The following is a 17,062-nucleotide window of genomic DNA, read 5'->3' as shown; positions in this document are numbered from 1 at the left end:
GGGGCCACAATCATCCGAGGGAAAACTCTATGGTTTTCCCTCGGATGATTGTGGCCCTGCCCCCAACGTCCCCGACGTGCTTGCGTCACTTCCGTGTGACGTGCTTGCGGTGCGAGTGCGCTTCGTGCACGCGCGAAGACTCCCAGAGCAAGGCTGGACTCCCCCGCTCCAGAACAGGTAAGCACTTGGCAACCCTAACACCAAACTTGGCTATACCAAGCGGAGAACATTTCTGAAAGACATCCTGTGAACGACACAGCTCTTTGGGGCTTCAAACCCCAGCTTGGCTATTGACTTCCAGGGTGTCTTGGGGTGGGCATCCGTGCATCTGCTGTGGAGGGCCTTGTGGGCGCACGAGCCGTCGCCTACGCCACACCACTCAGGTAAGCATTGGAGGCGAGGGCTTTAACACCCAGACAGAAGTGCATGTGAACGACAGCTGCTATAAGGTCAAGTCTACCCCAGGCTTACCTCCTCGGTCAACACCCTCTTTCCCAACAGCTCATCGTCCGACTCGTCTGAGCCTAAGAGTAGGGAGAGTAAAAGGAAACAGAGATGGAAGGGATCTCAAAGATCATCTTGTCCAACCCCCTACACCAGGTATGTCCAACAGGTAGATCGCGGAGTGGTCAGAGGCAGTGTTCACGCTAAGCTGCGTTAGTGTGAGCTAGCTCATAGTTTTTTAGCCTCCGGCTCACCCATTTTTGTCTCAACTAAGGAAGGAGGGCTCCAGAGCAAACTGATTTATGCAGCAGCCAAATCAGTTGCTCACAATTTGAATGCCGGTAGCTCACCAAGTTGAATTTTTGCTCACACGACTCTACCGCTTAGAGGGAATATTGGTCAGAGGTAGATCACCAGCCCCACTTGGTCTCACTAATGGCCTCACTAATGAGCAAAAGGGGGGGGATTAAAAATGGGGGGGGGGGGGCGGTGGAACCCAACTTTAGTGGGTTAAAATCTAATTTGAAACTTTATTTTCATGGTGGTAGATCACCGGCACATTTGGCCGGAAAAAAATAGATCACTACCTGTTCGAAGTTGGACATGCCTGCCCTACACAGTGCAGGAAATTCACAACTACCCCTCCTCCAGTGACCCCTGCTCTACGCCCAGAGGAAGCCAGAAAACCTCGAGTATCCCTGACCTATCTGGCCTGGAGGAAACTCCTTTCCTGACCCCAAAGTGGCCATCAGCATATAAGAAAGGGCCACGAGAGATCTGGTTCACCCCCTTCTTGCCCTCCCTCTCAAAATCTGTCTGAATTCACAGAATCAGCACTGCTATCAGCTGGGCATCTATCCACTGCTTAAAAGCCTCCAAAGAAGGAGAGCCCACCACCTCCAGACGCTTCTAACTGCCAGGAAGTTCTTCCTAATGTTTAGCCAAAGGATCTGGAAAAGTAAGGTCTGTGAGTGTTTGTGTGAAAAATGGGAAGAGGCATTTTTGTGCCCGTGGCTCAAAGAATTTATTTATTTATTCATTTGAACTTCTACCCCGCCCTCCCAGCCAAATCCGGCTCAGGTCGGCTTACAAAGACCGATAATTACATTAAAACCATAAGTTACGATTAAAAGATGGGACAATTATTTAAACCAGCGTGAGATTTAAAAAACAACAACAGGGCATATGCTCTGCTCGCTGGCTCCAAAGCACGGGTTTGGCAAAGGTTTCTCCCAGGGAGTGAGTTTGCAGCTCTGATGTTGCTTTATAAACGGACTGCTAAGTATGAGCCACCTTTTGCTTACTCAGCACTCTGGAACTGAAACACAAAAGTCTACCGGTGGGCCCCAGAAAGGAAGAGCCGTTCGTTACCTGCAGCAGATTCTGGAGGGGAATAGAACTGGCCATCGGAGAGCGCTCCTGAATAAAGAAGGGGTCCACGGGCCACAGCAGCCTGAGCCGCCAAGTACCCTGAAAAGGAAAGAAACAAGTACTTACGCTGACTCACGAGTAGGAGTCATTTCCTGCAGGAGCGCACAGGAGTGGAGCTCCGGCAGTAAAGAGCTCCCTGCTCCCAGCAGCCCTCAGTCAGAGCAAGAAGCAGCCAGGTAAGTTGCAGAGCTCCCCCCGGCCCAAAACAGTCCAGTGGCACCTTTAAGACCAAGTTTTATTCAGGTACAAGCTCTCCCTCCTCTGTGAGGACAGATCTGCATGTCCCCCCCCCCCAATAGCTAGCAATCCAAAACAGTCCAGTGGAGCCTGAGCGGTGGGTGTTGCCTTCTGACACACTTCCGGCATATGCAAATAAGTTATGCTAAACCTCTTTTTCTACGAAATGACCCCTGTTCACGAGTCATGACGGTCATCTTTTAAACTATCTCCCCATCTCCTGGAGGCTAACTGATGGTCAACAAAAATGGACCCTCTGTGCTCCTGACTACAGCTAAAAGACTCTTATTACAACAATGGAAAGAGAAAAGCCCACTTCCGGTAAATCAACCGACTGAGGACCTTAGAACTTTATCAATTTTTGAATGTATGGCACATAGATGGCAGTCGCCTACGGACTCATTTTTAGATATTTGGAAACGATTTACAGAAACTTACGTGGAGGTCTGCCACCATCCCTGTTGTTACATTTTTGTTTTTATGTGTTGTTTTCCTCTTTTTTAAAACTCTTATTTAATTGCTGGGTTTTAAGTTTTCCCCCCTTGCTCTTTTTTGTTTCTTTCCTTCAAAACAAATTTTAAAAGTTAAAAAAAATATAATTGTCATCTTTTCATCCCAATTTTTGCCCCTCCAAGGAGTTCAGGAAAACATAAAAGGTTATCTCCTCCTCCATTTTATCTCGACAAAAACCCTGTGAGGTAGGCTGGGATCAAAGAGAGTTAACTAGCCCAAGGCCACCCAATAAGCATCCTGGCTGAGCAGAAGAAGAAGAAGAGAAGAGATTGGATTTATACCCCACCCTTCACTCCCCGAAGAAGTCTCAGAGTGGCTTACAATCTCCTTTCCCTCCCCACAGCAGACACCCTGTGAGGTAGGCGGGGCTGAGAGAGCTCTCCCGAGAACTGCCCTTGAGAGAACAGCTCTGAAAGAACTTGTGACTGACCCATGGTCACACCAGCAGCTGCACATGGAGGAGTGGGGAATCAAACCCGGTCCTCCCAGATTAGACTCCCCGCTCCTAACCACTACACCAAACTGGCTCTCAGGGATCTGAGCAGGGATTTGAACCCGCATCTTCCCCAAGGTTGATGCAGTTACTACGCTGCACCAGCTCTAGCATTATACCCAGGGCTCAAAGATGGGCTGCCCTCTTTTGGGAAACTTACAGGAACGTGCATTAAGAGAAATCCTTCCTTCCCTGCAGGCCATGGGAACCACAGCTTCACTGGAGCCAAGTGGGGCAGCCATTAGAATAAGCAACTCCAACAGAAAGGTCAGCAGAGTTTCATCAGCAGCGCAAGCATCGGTGACACAGCAAAAAGACTGCTCCCTAATCTCTTGAAGGGGGCGGGTCACGCAAAAGCTGGCCTCGCTGATCCGTGTCCGACTCCAAAGTCTCTCAGTGGGGAGAGAGAGGAGCATGCGACCAACACTCTGGATGTGCGCCACGGTCGGCTCCCAGGAAACGCCAGTTAGTCGGTTCTCCAAAAAGAGGTGTGCGGAAAGACGCTTGCACCGTTAGATGAACTGTGCGCATTTTTGCACATCTGAAGTTGCCGTGCCCAATGCAGACCCTGCTATCCGAGGCAGAACTTGACATCTGAGTATGAGCCATCTGTGAGATGGACTAGATGGCCATGTTCTCCCCTCCTCGGTCTACAGTCTTTCGCCTCCTGGAGCATGCGTTTCTAGCCCTCGTGGTGCTACAGAGAACGACACGGGAATACCTTCCCTCCCTTCCTGTCAGCTTGAGTGTCGAGTCCCCCCGCGATTCTGAATCACTGGACCCAACAGGAACAGTCAACGTGTGCGACTGCAGCTTATATTCGGTGGCACACGATGGGCGCAAGGCGGTTCCCACGTATGCATGCAACGGTTTTGCGCAAAGGGCTGGGGGTCTCTCCACACCGCCCGTGGGCTGGCCAAACTGCCTCGCTCGGGATTTCAGCTGGAGCCCAATGCTTTTTTATCTCTGCTGGCTCTCTGTCTCCAAAGCAATTGAGCACCTAATGCAACAGAGCGCTTATCTCCCCCAAGTGATCCGGAGGACGTTCCAAACCTAATAGTGGCTTTAAAGTGCTCGTTTGCTTCTGTCATCGTTACTTTAAAAAAAATGGGAGTCCTCCTCTGGGTATCTCTGCTTTCGGATTATCTATCTGTTCAGATAATTTACTACGTGCTGCCTTATCGGTGACCTGCTCTTTCCCCTGCACGGGGGAGGAAAAAGCACATTAAATGGCCTCAAAGCACTGGAACCGGGAGTCCTAAAATGCTCACTACAAAAAAAAAATCCAGTTCTTTGCTAAGATTGCTTCCTGAAAAGTCCCTGCCTGCCCCACCCTTTTGCCCTGCCAAAAGTACAGTAACGAATATATACACTGCAAGAAACTTTTGTAAATTAATGTGTTCTGTTTATAATTATCAATCTACTTGCATGAAGTCTTCCAGAAGGGGGAGAGCTTTCATTTATAGTTGTGTTGATGCTTACTGCCGGCCCTACAAAAGACTATTTAAAAGACATAATTCATAAGTCTAAAAGTTATAGTTTTTCTAGCATAGCTTGGCTTCATAAGTTTTCTTACCACATTGTGCAGCGGGCGCGTAATTCTGGAAACTCCCGTTGGGGCTTGACTTTTTAAATACTGATGCAAAATTGACTGGTAGTTGTTAAATTGAATGAACTGAATGATATGTTATATTGAATGTAATGAATATATATACCTGACTAGGATGAGGAAAGGTTAAGGCGCTTAGGGCTCTTTAGCTTGGAGAAACAACGACTGAGGGGTGACATGATTGAGGTTTATAAGATTATGCATGGGAAAGAGCAGGTAGAGAAAGAGGTCCTTTTCTCCCTTTCTCACAATACAAGAACTCGTGGGCACTCCATGAAATTGCTGAGCGGTCGGGTTAGAGCGGATAAAAGGAAGTACTTCTTCACCCAAAGAGTGATTAACACTTGGAACTCACAGCCACAGGAAGTGGTGGCGGCTACAAGCATGGACGGCTTCAAAAGGGAATTAGATAAGCATATGGAGCAGAGGTCCATCAGTGGCTATTAGCCACAAGGTATAGATAGGGGCTCTGGGGCAAGTGATGCTCTGTCTTCTTGGTGCTTGGGGGGGGGTCAACAGTGGGAGGGCTTCTAGTGTCCTGGCCCCACTGGTGGACCTCCTGATGGCACCTGGTATTTCTGGCCACTGTGTGACACAGACTGTTGGGCTGGATGGGCCTTTGGCCTGTTCCAACATTGGCATCTCTTATGTTCTTATGTTCTTAACAGCACACAATGCACTTTATAGAATGATAATTATAAACAGAACACATTCATTTACAAAAGTTTCTTGCAAGTGTATATTTATTCGTTGCTTGACTCTCCTAACACTGCTGTTCAGGTTGCTATGGCTGCTCAAAGTACAGGCAAAGCCAAACCGGGGTGGACAGGCACCAGCACGGGTCCCCCCCCCCTCGATGTGCAGACTCACACTGCTCTTCCTCGGCCTCCTGAGGTAAAACTTTGAAATCCAGAAACCATGTTTCCAACCAGGCGAGGACAAAGGAGACGATGGGCAGGAGGTAACCGAAGGCACCTTTGGCCAGGAGCTGTGGGGGAGGGGGACAAAAGAAGAGACGTTTTCAAGTCAAAAAGTGGCAGTCGTTGGCAGCACAAACCTCCGCTGAGTTCCACCCTCCCAAATCCTCTGGAGTCAACACACACAGAAGGGGTTACTCTGCTTAGGGATTGGAACTCTGAATAGGGATTAGAGACCCCTTCAAAAATTAATTACCCCCCTTTAATTACCTCCCTTTACGACCTGAGCTAATACTGCTTAATCTATGGGAAGATACTCCAATTCCACAAACACTGTAGACTCTGTCACGTTATTAACCGCTGCAAAGACGGCGATAGCTTCAAAGTGGAAGAGGCAGGCCAGGAGGGGCAGGGTAGAAATCTAATAAATCAAAACAAATCAAGAACAAATCGGCGCCCTCAAAGTATCGTTATGGATGTTTAAGATATGGGATTGTTGTATTTTAGAAAAAAAATTACAAATAGACTGTTACAACTCGAACCTAAAAAATATCAATCGACTTTTCTTGAAAAAATGGTTTCCGGTCATAAGTTAGGTGGCACGGAATGGAATTGTTCCTGCTTACTTTGCTTCATCTGAAGTATCGATATATATAATTCCCAACATGCCCCCTGCGTGCGGATATCTAAATCCGCACATCGGGGGCCCCTGGGGGGGGGGGGCAGGGAGATTTTCCTGCACATTTGAGGCAATCCCAAAATGTGCAGAAAAATCTAAAAAGTTGAAAAAGTATACAGGGGATATTTAAATCCCCCCCAAAGTAAAAGAGCCTTCCCTGCGCATGCGCAGAGAAAGCACTTACCCACAGGAACTGTGGCTGCTTTTGGCGGTGCGGGAAGAGAAGCCTTGGCAGCCAGCAGCCGGGAGCCGCGGCCATTGCTGGGGGGGGGGGTGGAGGACTGGTGGCTAACTGCAGCTGTTGTTGCTGCTGTCGTCGTGTGTGTGTGGGGGGAATCCTGGCGAGCCCAACGGACCGCCTGCTGGGTTCACCTGCAGCAGCTGCTGTGTCCTCCTCTGTGCGGAGCTCCTGCTGCTTCGGCAGGCGAGCCACCCGGGAGCTGCAGGGAATACTCCCCCCCCACGCGAGTATCGCGGGTCCCACCTCTTGTTTATTCTGTAAACCCCAGACTTAAAAGTATGTTTTAACTTTGAACAGTAAATACTAGCTAGTTGAACTCAAATATTTATGTATGTATTTATTTATTTAGATGTATATCCTGCCTTCCCAGCCAAGGCGGGCTCATTTATATCAGACGGTTGCTAACCAAACCGTATTATTAGAAAACATGTTAAGTTTTAAATAGTTACGTTTTAGATGGGTATACTGAATAGAATACCAAGAACATTATTAATGTTAAATAGTTCGTATTGTTTGGGATTCTCTGCATCAATTGTTTTATATCTATTTATTAAAAATTATTATAATTCAAAAAAAAAAATTACCCCTCCCCCTTTTTTTTGCAAAACCAGACTGGATGGAGATTGATTTGACAATTTCTAAAGTTACATTTTGATTGGCTGTCTTCGGGCATCCTTTTTCCAGGCCACCCCTCGCCCCAAGCTTTTGAAAAGTGCCTGTGGAGAAGAGAAGGGGAACCCACTGTTACGGGGGTCAGCGGCTACTTACATCTGAGAGGATAACTTTCACTATCAGGAAGGCACTGGACACCAAGGTTGAGACCTTGGGGAGGGGAAGAAAAGGGAAGGGGAAAGGAGAGGGGGGAGAGAGAGAGAGAGAGAGCTGTTAGAAGTCACATTTCTCTCTCCCTAACAATTAAATGAATGTGCTTCTTTAAGAGCAATTTTTTTTCAAAAGATAGCCTCTTACTGCAATAATCCACCAGTGGCGGAGCCTTAGAACGGCGTATCCCAAAAGCAGCAATAAGAACCGGAAAACTGCCAAGAGCTATTTTTTTAAAAAAGAACAAAGAAAATATTCATGGGCAAGAGTGAAGGTACTCAAACACAAAAGAAATATTTTTTTTCATCCTAAATTCACAGAATCTGTATATTTTCAGAATTTCCAGAACTCTACCAGAAAAGACAAAGTTATGTGAAATGTGAAAACTTGCATGCTTCTACAACTAACCTGATGGAGAATCTGTCTGACAATCTCTTTTGCTGACTTTGAATATTTCCCCGTAAACCTTCTACAACCACCCACTGGAGAATTTGTCCAAGAAATCCCATTTGCTGACTTTGAGTCTTCCCCCATAAACCTTCCCCTGAGCTGGACTTGCAAATGACACCGTCATCAGAATACTTACAAATATGTCAAAAAAAGATGACTTAAAGTTGTAGTCGATAATTTCTTCTTTCAAATTATACTGGATGCCTTTGGAGGTCTGTGGATACACAAGATCGAAGGCAAAGAAATTAAGAAATGTCAGGAGTTTCGTAAGTAAATGACAGCTGTATTGCTACTTTCTAACGCTGTCTCTCACGCCATGGCCCACCAGGGAATGAAATCTCCTCTTCCACTCCCCTCTCCCTGCATTCTTGGCTTTCACCTTTCTTGTCTATAGTGAGTACTTCCTAAACCTTGAGCTGGGACAGACCAGCACTGTGACAAATACAAAATATTAGTCTGCTGTAAACACAAATACTCTCAGAGGAGGTTGCTTACTGCCCCTCTGCATGAGTTGCCGCTGTGAGTATGCCTGGGCCCAATTAGTAGAGGCAATCCCATCGGCTAAGACGACAATATGTCAGAGGGAGGTTAAAGAACTGTGAGCTAGCTCACCCTAACTCAGCTTAGAGGGAACCCTGCCGGGGACCCCTGATCTAGGGCTTATTTCCGTTATCTTTCGAACCAGAATCAAGAGCTCCCAGAATCAGTCCAGCCTGTTTACTCGTCCAAGGCAGAAGCGAATTCAAATACAGGACACTTCTATCCCCGGCCTGGAAGAAAAGGAGCAGCTCACCCCTTGTCCAACCTAAGAGTAAAGGTAAAGGTAAAGGTTTCCCTTGCTCGAAAGCCAGTCGAGTCCGACTCTAGGGTTGCGGTTCTCATCTCCGTTTCAAAGCCGAAGAGCCAGCGCTGTCTGAAGACGTTTCCGTGGTCATGTGGCCGGCATGACTAAACACCAAGGTGCACAGAACACTGTTACCTTCCCACTGAAGTGGTACCTATTTATCTACTTGCAGTTTCTTGCTTTTGAACTGCTAGGTTGGCAGGAGCTGGAACTAGGGACGGGAGCTCACTCCGTCATGCGGCATACTCGGGTCTCGAACTGCTGAACTACCGACCTTCCACAGCCTGCAGCTCAGCGTCTTAACCACTTGAGCCACCGCAGCTCCTAACCTAAGAGTAGCAATCATGTAAAAACAGCACCCTAAATCAAAGAGTCATGGGCAACTAGGGGGACTGCATGATGTTTTCTGGTATCCTCAGGGGACAGGCAGGCAGGCAGGCAGAGATGTCGGTCTCCAGAGCGTCCCTCGACACGCCACTTCCTCAGCATTGCCCAGGGGGCAACGAGACCCTGGCCAAAAGGTGGACTTGTGGATTACGGCGGCAGCAGCATGCCACAGAGGGATCCCACTGCACGAGGAGTGACACGGGGGAGTCCGGCACACTGGCCTTAGCCTCGGTGGCTCTGCAAGGCTGCCGCGCTGGGAGTGGCCTGGCAAAGCGCTTCCACACTGCAGGGTGCTTGTTGCTGAGGCTATACAAATGATATCTGCGCCGCTCCCCGTTTGTTTTGTGAGAATCCCAGGAGAGGCTGAAGACCCCCGTTTCCCAAAGTGGCCCCCCCAAACTCACATTCAACTCAATGATCCAGAGGAGTGAGATGAAAAGGAGGTCAAAGGTCACAAAAAGGCAAAAGGTCCGCCGGACATCGGAAATGATCTTTCTCCTCTCGGGAGAGAAGTAGTGGTGCGGGGAGAAGCCCTGGCTGTGTGAGAGCGAGGAAGCAATCGCGGGAAGGCTCTGCTCCAGGTCACCGTTCGGCAAGCCCCACGGCTTGCTCATCCTCGGGCGGAGCGGGGGAGTCCTCGGGGGCTCGCACGCGGACGCGTCATCCGTGACCTCACCCACGGCTCATCGAGGCTGAAGACCCCCGTTTCCCAAAGTGGCCCCCCCAAACTCACATTCAACTCAATGATCCAGAGGAGTGAGATGAAAAGGAGGTCAAAGGTCACAAAGAGGCAAAAGGTCCGCCGGACATCGGAAATGATCTTTCTCCTCTCGGGAGAGAAGTAGTGGTGCGGGGAGAAGCCCTGGCTGTGTGAGAGCGAGGAAGCAATTGCGGGAAGGCTCTGCTCCAGGTCGCCGTTCGGCAAGCCCCACGGCTTGCTCATCCTCGGGGGCTCGCGCGTGGACCCGTCATTCGTGACCTCACCCACGGCTCATCGGCTGGCAGGAGACAAAAGGGAGAAAGAGACACACCCCCTTAGCGACTTCACAGCTCCCTTCCTTCCAAGAGGGTCGGGAAAGCCCCTAGGGAGGTCATGCTCTTTTATGCTTACAACAGCCCTGTAAAGTAGGATCGGCCGGGAAAGCGCAACTGGCTCATGGTCACCCAGTAAGAGAGTGGACAGGCAAAGGGACTGCTTTTAACCTAAGGAACATTAGAAGCCCTGGCTGTGTGAGAGCGAGGAAGCAATCGCGGGAAGGCTCTGCTCCAGGTCACCGTTCGGCAAGCCCCACGGCTTGCTCATCCTCGGGCGGAGCGGGGGAGTCCTCGGGGGCTCGCACGCGGACGCGTCATCCGTGACCTCACCCACGGCTCATCGGCTGGCAGGAGACAAAAGGGAGAAAGAGACACCCCCCCTTAGCGGCTTCACAGCTCCCTTCCTTCCAAGAGGGTCGGGAAAGCCCCTAGGGAGGTCATGCTCTTTTATGCTTACAACAGCCCTGTAAAGTAGGATCGGCCGAGAAAGTGCAACTGGCTCATGGTCACCCAGTAAGCTTCACAGCCCGGTGAGGAACTGAACCCTCTATGAAATCACAACGGCTCCTGTGGATGTTATTTGCATTAAAAAATGTGGGGAGCTGAGAAGCTGGGCAGGAGCGGGAGAGCTAAATAGAAGGCTGTAGAGCAAGCTGGGGGGATCACACCCACACTCAGCCCCCTCGCCTGGCCCATAGCTACGGTGGGGCTACTGGGGGCTCTACCCCCTTCCTTTTTTTAAAAGCCCCCCGTAGGGGATTTTTAATTGCATTTTCTATGAACTACAAAGAAACAAGGGAAGGTTATCTACAAACTATGGGTGAAAGTAAAGAAACCCACTAAAACCCCAAGAGATGGAGGTTATACAATGCTTAAACAAATTAGCTTTGACTTTTTTTAACAAACAAGATTTGTAAACGTTGAAGGTAAAAAGGTGAAGGTTTCCCTTCCTCGAAAGCTAGTGGAATCCGACTCTAGGGTTGCGGTGCTCATCTCCGTTTCAAAGCCGAAGAGCCAGCGCTGTCCGAAGACGTTTCCGTGGTTATGTGGCCGGCATGACTAAACACCGAGGCACACGGAACGCTGTTCCCTTCCCACTGAAGTGGTCCCTATTTATCTACTTGCAATTTCTTGCTTTGGCAGGAGCTGGAACTAGAGACGGGAGCTCACTCCGTCATGCGGCACACTCAGGTCTCGAACTGCTGAACTACCGGCCTTCCACAGCCTGCAGTTCAGCGTCTTAACCACTTGAGTCACCGGAGCTCAAGTTGAAAGTGATCTTCAAATCTTTCGCTTGTTGCCCCCTTCCTTAAAGGCTCCCCTTCTTCCCAAAAGTATTTAAAAGGATCCTTTAAATGCCTTTGAGGAGAAGGGGGTGGTGCGCATCTCTCTCCTTCCTGCAAGATTGAAAGGGCCCTCTGCGGATCAGCTGAAGGGACCTTAAAATCTTGCAGGAGGGGAGGGAGAGGTGTGGGCACCCCCCTTCATTATGGCAAATAATGGCAGCCCCCCCCCCAGCAAAAAGTTTGCCCCAGAAGCCCCACAATCCTGGCAACGGGCCTGCTCCTTGCACACCTGTCTTCCTGCGGAACGGAGAGTGGACAGGCGAAGAGGAAGCAAAATGGTGCCAAACAGACGGGCCTTATCCTGAACACCAATAGATGGGAAGCATTTGCGTGCCCCAAGCAAGAGCCGAGAAACAGAGCTCGCCTCCGCCTTGCAAAGACATAAGGACCAAAGTGCTCTGCCGGGTTAGTGCGCTGTGGTCAGCAAGATGCCCTGGACTGCAGAGGGGCCGTTTATAGCTTATAGAGGCAGAAACATCTCTCCATATATCACTCCAGTATCTTAGTGCAGGGCACTGCTTGGGCCAAAACGGACCAGGATGGATGCCAGCCAGGGAAAGCAATTTAAAAATGCGAATCATTGTACATTTAAAAAGGAACCAGAAATACTACTTTTGGGACTAAAAATGGAAGAGGTTAATGTATCAAAGAGAACTCTGTTGTGGTATATGATAACTACAGCAAGAATGACATATGCTCAGAATTGGAAACAGCAAGAAGTCCCGAAGATTGAAGATTGGATTAAGAAATTATTATTTTCAGTTGAAATGGACAAACTGACAAGAAAGTTGAATAATATGGAAGCAGAAGATTTCTATAATGACTGGAAGGATCTAAAAGAATACTTAGAAAAGTATTGGGAAGTAAAAGACAATTTGTTTAGTTTTAATAATTATTAATCATAGAATGCTTGGGAGATAGGATAAGTTAAAAATTAATTACTATAGTGAAATAATAGTTACCTAGTGAATTACAAAAAGAAAATTGTTGTTGTAAAAATTAATAAAGAGATGGGCAGGAGGTCGAAGCACTGTGGGAAGCCATATATTAGGAAGGGGAAAAGGGAGGTGGGTAGGGTATGAAAGGGACAAATGCAAAAAATTTAATGTTGATTATGAATGTTTATATCCTAAATTTAAAAAAAATGACAAAAATAAAAATAAAAATGTGAATCAGAAGTGGCTGCCTGGCTACGACTCCCTCCTTCCCCTGGGTACATGACTTTAGAACAATGGGTTGCCCAGGACCTACTGATTCACTCAGCATAATCCCACCAACACCCCAGCCTCACTTACGCATACCAATTACCCCTTAATTAAGAGGCAATTTATCAACGCTTAAATCTATTCACCTTCCCGATTGTGTACTTGTGAAGCCGTCAAGCCTTCATGCATTTTTGTCTACCTCCAGTTAAGCCATTTAGTCATTGTTTTCCCGTGTCATCCCCACCTGAGGGTACATTTTGCCCTATAACTGGACACACCCTGCTGCCCCAGCAGTGTCTGTGTTCTTGGATCCCCTGCACACCCCCACTTGCATGTGGGCTCTCCTCTCTTGCTTCCTGAAATGCTGGCTGTTTTGCTACTTCCGTGGACGTCTTCAAATTTGATAATTATTGCCCTTCCCTAAAATCGTTTCCCTCTTTTCCTCCCTGTGTTTCTCTTAGTTAGCCCTTTTGTACGTGCTTATCGTGTGCATTTTGGTCTTGCACTGTAACGCTCTTTACATGGTGCTGCCTTTGTCGTAAATCCGGAAGCTGCAGCTAGTGCAGAATGCGATGGGCACGACATCGCTTAGTGATCCCAGGCCCCAGGGAGGCCCGGCTTGCTGCAACCAGGGCCAGGGTCTACTCAGTGGCGGCTCCTACCTGGTGGAATGAGCTCCCGGAGGATCAGGGCCCTGCGGGACCTGGTACAGTTCCACAGGGCCTGCAAGACAAAGCTCTTCCACCAGGCTTTCGACTAGGAGCCGCCACTACCACCACCACCAACGAGCCCGGCTGATAACTGGGAACGGAGCGGCCCTAGGACGATCGAACTTCAGTGGCGCGATGGATCGGTACCGTTGCACTGGGACGGAGACAACATCTACTGGACACCATCTTGTCTTAATTCAAGAGTAACAGCATTGAGCGCTTTATGTAAGTTTTGGTCATTTATTCTGTTTTATCCTGTTTTTTAAATTTTAATAATAATAATAATAATAATAATCTTTATTGTCATTGTACATAGTACAACGAAATTAAAGGTGCAATCATTCGGTGATCTACAACCATACTCATATACACTCACACAACCATTCACAACCATCCCATAACTCCCTTAAGGTTCACATTGCAACTTAAACCACCAATGTCACCCAAATTCCAACATCATGCAGCATTTAAAGCAATAATAGCTCTCGAATAAAAACTATTTTTTAATCTGTTTGTCCTTGTTTTAATTGTCCTATATCTTCTACCCGAAGGCAGCAGTTCAAACAGGGAGTGTTCAGGGTGTGACAAATCCTGCAGAATGTTCTTTGCTTTTTTCAAACATCGAGAACTATACAATTCCTCCAGGAATGGGAGAGGGCAGCCAATAATCTTCTGGGCTGTGGTGATAACTCTCTGGAGTGCTTTCCTATCCACAGCCGTACAACTGGCAAACCAGGCACAGACACAGTATGTTAAAATGCTCTCTATTGACCAACGATAGAAGGACATCAGTATTTTCTCACTCAAGTTATTTTTCTTTATGTATTGGCACATGGTGCCCCTGTTTGTTAGCCGCCCTGAGCCCATTCGTGGGGAGGGCGGGGTAGAAATTTAAAAAAATAAATGAAAACCTTTCCAGTTGAACATCTGCCTGGTTTATTTGAGAACTCTCTAAAAGGGAAACATCCGGGTACCTAGGTGGAAAATCCCACTTACCCGCCTCTTGCTCTGTCTCCTTTAGCTAATTCCCCCAAACTTAATCGGTGACGGCCTACGTTGGGTAACGGAACGACGCGCAATCAGAGCACGGAAGCCCTGTTGGTGCCACGCACCTTGAAAACTGGGAGCCAGAGATACAGGGCCTCCAGGAAGAGATGGTGAAGGTAAAGGTTCCCTTGCTCAAAAGCCAGTCAAATCCGACTCTAGGGTTGCGGTGCTCATCTCCGTTTCCAAGCCGAAGAGCCAGTGCTGTCCGAAGACGTTTCCGTGGTCATGTGGCCGGCATGACTAAACGCCGAGGTGCACGGAACGCTGTTCCCTTCCCACCGAAGCTGTACCTATTTATCTACTTGCAATTTCTTGCTTTCGAACTGCTAGGTTGGCAGGAGCTGGAACTAGAGACCAGAGCTCACTCCATCATGCGGCACCCGGGTCTCAAACTGCTGAACTACCGACTTTCCACAGCCTGCAGTTCAGCGTCTTAACCACTTGAGCCACCGCAGCTCCTATCCTACCCCCTAAGACTCCGTGTAGCCTTTATTAAATTTAGTCTAGACTGGCAGCTACTGCTAAGGCAGCAAGTTCCATAAGTTAACTATGCACTGCTTCGCCACGGCACCCTCCCATATGCTTGCTGTCCTCTGCCTTGGCGGTCACTGCCTGAGACTCTTCCAGCTGGACACGCTTGCCTCTCTTTGGCCATCCTACCCTTTGGCTCCTCGACTGCATGGGGAGTCGAGGAAAGGAGCTTTCGTCTCCTCTTCCAGCTCCGCTGCATGACACAGTCCTTTCTTTCTTTTCTTAACCAAAATATTTTTATTTGTTTTAGTTACAGAACAATACAACAATTAACAACAATTGTAAGGTTTTCAGTATGCAAGACAAAGCATCCACTCAACTAAGGCAATCTTATAATCGTACAATCAAAACCAAAGCAAATAAATCTAAATCTAAAGAAGTAACAATGAATATTTTGCTTTACGAATAGCCTCCAATTCAAAGGTTTCAAAGGTAAGTTTGTCAATAATGGGGTACCATTTTCCGATTGGGTTGAGTAACTCACATTCGTTTTGATCAGTATTGTTATAAATTGAAATAGTTTCAAATAAGAAACAGTCCCAAATTTTGGAGAGCCATAGTTTAATTGAAGGCGGGTTACTATCTCTCCATTTTTTCGCTATGACATTTTTTTGCGGCAGTCAATAAGATATTTATTAATTGTTTCAGGTTATTTGAGAGGTCGCTCTCAGGCCATATACTGAGTAGCATAAGTTGAGGATCTAAAGGGATTTCATATCCTGTGAGGTTTAGAATCTGCTTTTTCACTTCAGACCAAAATTTGTTTATGTGTTTGCAAGACCACCAAGCATGGTAGAAAGTGACTTTCTCGCCGCAAAGTTTCCAACACAGAGGGGAGATAGATATGCGCTATTTTGACTGGTGTTAAATACCACCTTGAGTTTCTAAAATTTCGGATGATTTTGAGATGTTGAGTTGCGTTTTCCATATTGTGATCCATGATGACACAGACCTCTCTTTTGGTCACTCCTGAATTCATCACCCCCCCCCCCCAAAGCTTCACTCAGGGCACACTACTTCGAGTATGATCAGAGAGGGAGGAAAAATGGTCTTACACGTGCATAACTGCAGAACAAACCTCTATCGTGCTCCCCCATCATCAGTTTGGTGTAGACTCTAATTTGGGAGAACCGGGTTTCATTCCCCACTCCTCCACTTGCAGCTGCTGGATGACCTTAGGCAAGTCATAGTTCTGTCAGAGCTGTTCTCTCAAGGACAGTTGTTGAAAGAGCTCTCTCAGCCCCAACTACCTCACAGGCAGTGTTGCCTCTAAGCTGATTCAGTGTGAGCTAGCTCAGTTTTTTCTGCCTCTGGCTCACACATTTTTGTCTCAGCTCAGGAAGGACGGCTCCAGAGCAAACTAATTTATTCAGTAGCCAAATTGCTTGCTCATGACTTCAATGCCATTCGTTCACAAAGTAGAATTTTTGCTCACAAGACTCCACAGCTTCGAGGGAGCATTGCTCACAGGGTGTCTGTTGCGGGGAGGGGAAGGGAAAGGAGTTTGTAAGCTGCTCTGAGACTCTGAGTGAAGGATGGGGTATAAATCCAATCTCTCCTTCTCTTGAACGAAGAAATCTTTTCAGCCTTTCACCACAGGAAAGGAGTGTTCATTCGTGCTCAGGTTTTCTGCACTTTTCTCGACTTGACACTCTTCTGTTTGGAAACGGGATGACCAAATAAACGTACCATGTTTGACCTTAGCTCCACAGCTGCACTAGCTAGAACGAGAAGTATGGAAAACACTGGGGTCATCCTCGTCCCCCCCCCTTTCTATTTCCTGAAGCCCAGATGGGGGTGGGTGGGGGTAATGCGCCCCCCTCCCCCCATACACCAAGAGCTGCAACTGTTCCATCAGATGTTGGTTCGGAGATTTGGAAAGAAGCAAAGGTCAGCTAATCCTTCCCCAAAGACGGGAGTGGGCCTGCAAGACGTTTCTGCAGTGAACGGGGCAGCGGATTTGTAAAGCAAACAGCCAAGCCCCTCTGCCTGCTTCAAGGCAGATCCGGCCAAGAGCAGCTGCCCGCCTCGTACCTCTCGCGGATCAGACCCTGAAACCTCAGCCGCCACACCTCAGGATCCCCCTCTCCACACAGACAGACCAGAAGAATCTTGCTCCCG

The 17,062-nt window shown here is 48.0% G+C and overlaps 1 protein-coding gene across 1 annotated transcript in view; it reads right to left on the bottom strand.

Moving 5' to 3' along the window:
- Nucleotides 1-9,742, bottom strand: part of STARD3 (StAR related lipid transfer domain containing 3) — a 28,934-nt gene extending 19,192 nt beyond the window's left edge. The window contains exons 1-7 of the mRNA XM_015419858.1: nucleotides 9,472-9,742; nucleotides 7,973-8,050; nucleotides 7,534-7,611; nucleotides 7,333-7,386; nucleotides 5,598-5,715; nucleotides 1,816-1,914; nucleotides 472-524 (exon numbers count right to left, since the gene is read on the bottom strand). Of these exons, the coding sequence (XP_015275344.1) occupies nucleotides 472-524; nucleotides 1,816-1,914; nucleotides 5,598-5,715; nucleotides 7,333-7,386; nucleotides 7,534-7,611; nucleotides 7,973-8,050; nucleotides 9,472-9,681 (690 nt within the window). The 5' untranslated portion in view covers nucleotides 9,682-9,742. The remainder of the gene's footprint in view (nucleotides 1-471; nucleotides 525-1,815; nucleotides 1,915-5,597; nucleotides 5,716-7,332; nucleotides 7,387-7,533; nucleotides 7,612-7,972; nucleotides 8,051-9,471) is intronic.
- Between the last annotated feature and the right edge of the window lie 7,320 nt (nucleotides 9,743-17,062).

Source organism: Gekko japonicus, unplaced genomic scaffold (genome assembly GCF_001447785.1).
Source record: "Gekko japonicus isolate JY-2015 unplaced genomic scaffold, Gekko_japonicus_V1.1 scaffold2853, whole genome shotgun sequence".
In the NCBI taxonomy this organism is placed as follows: Eukaryota; Metazoa; Chordata; class Lepidosauria; order Squamata; family Gekkonidae; genus Gekko; species Gekko japonicus.
This window is presented reverse-complemented; position numbering and strand designations above follow the sequence as displayed.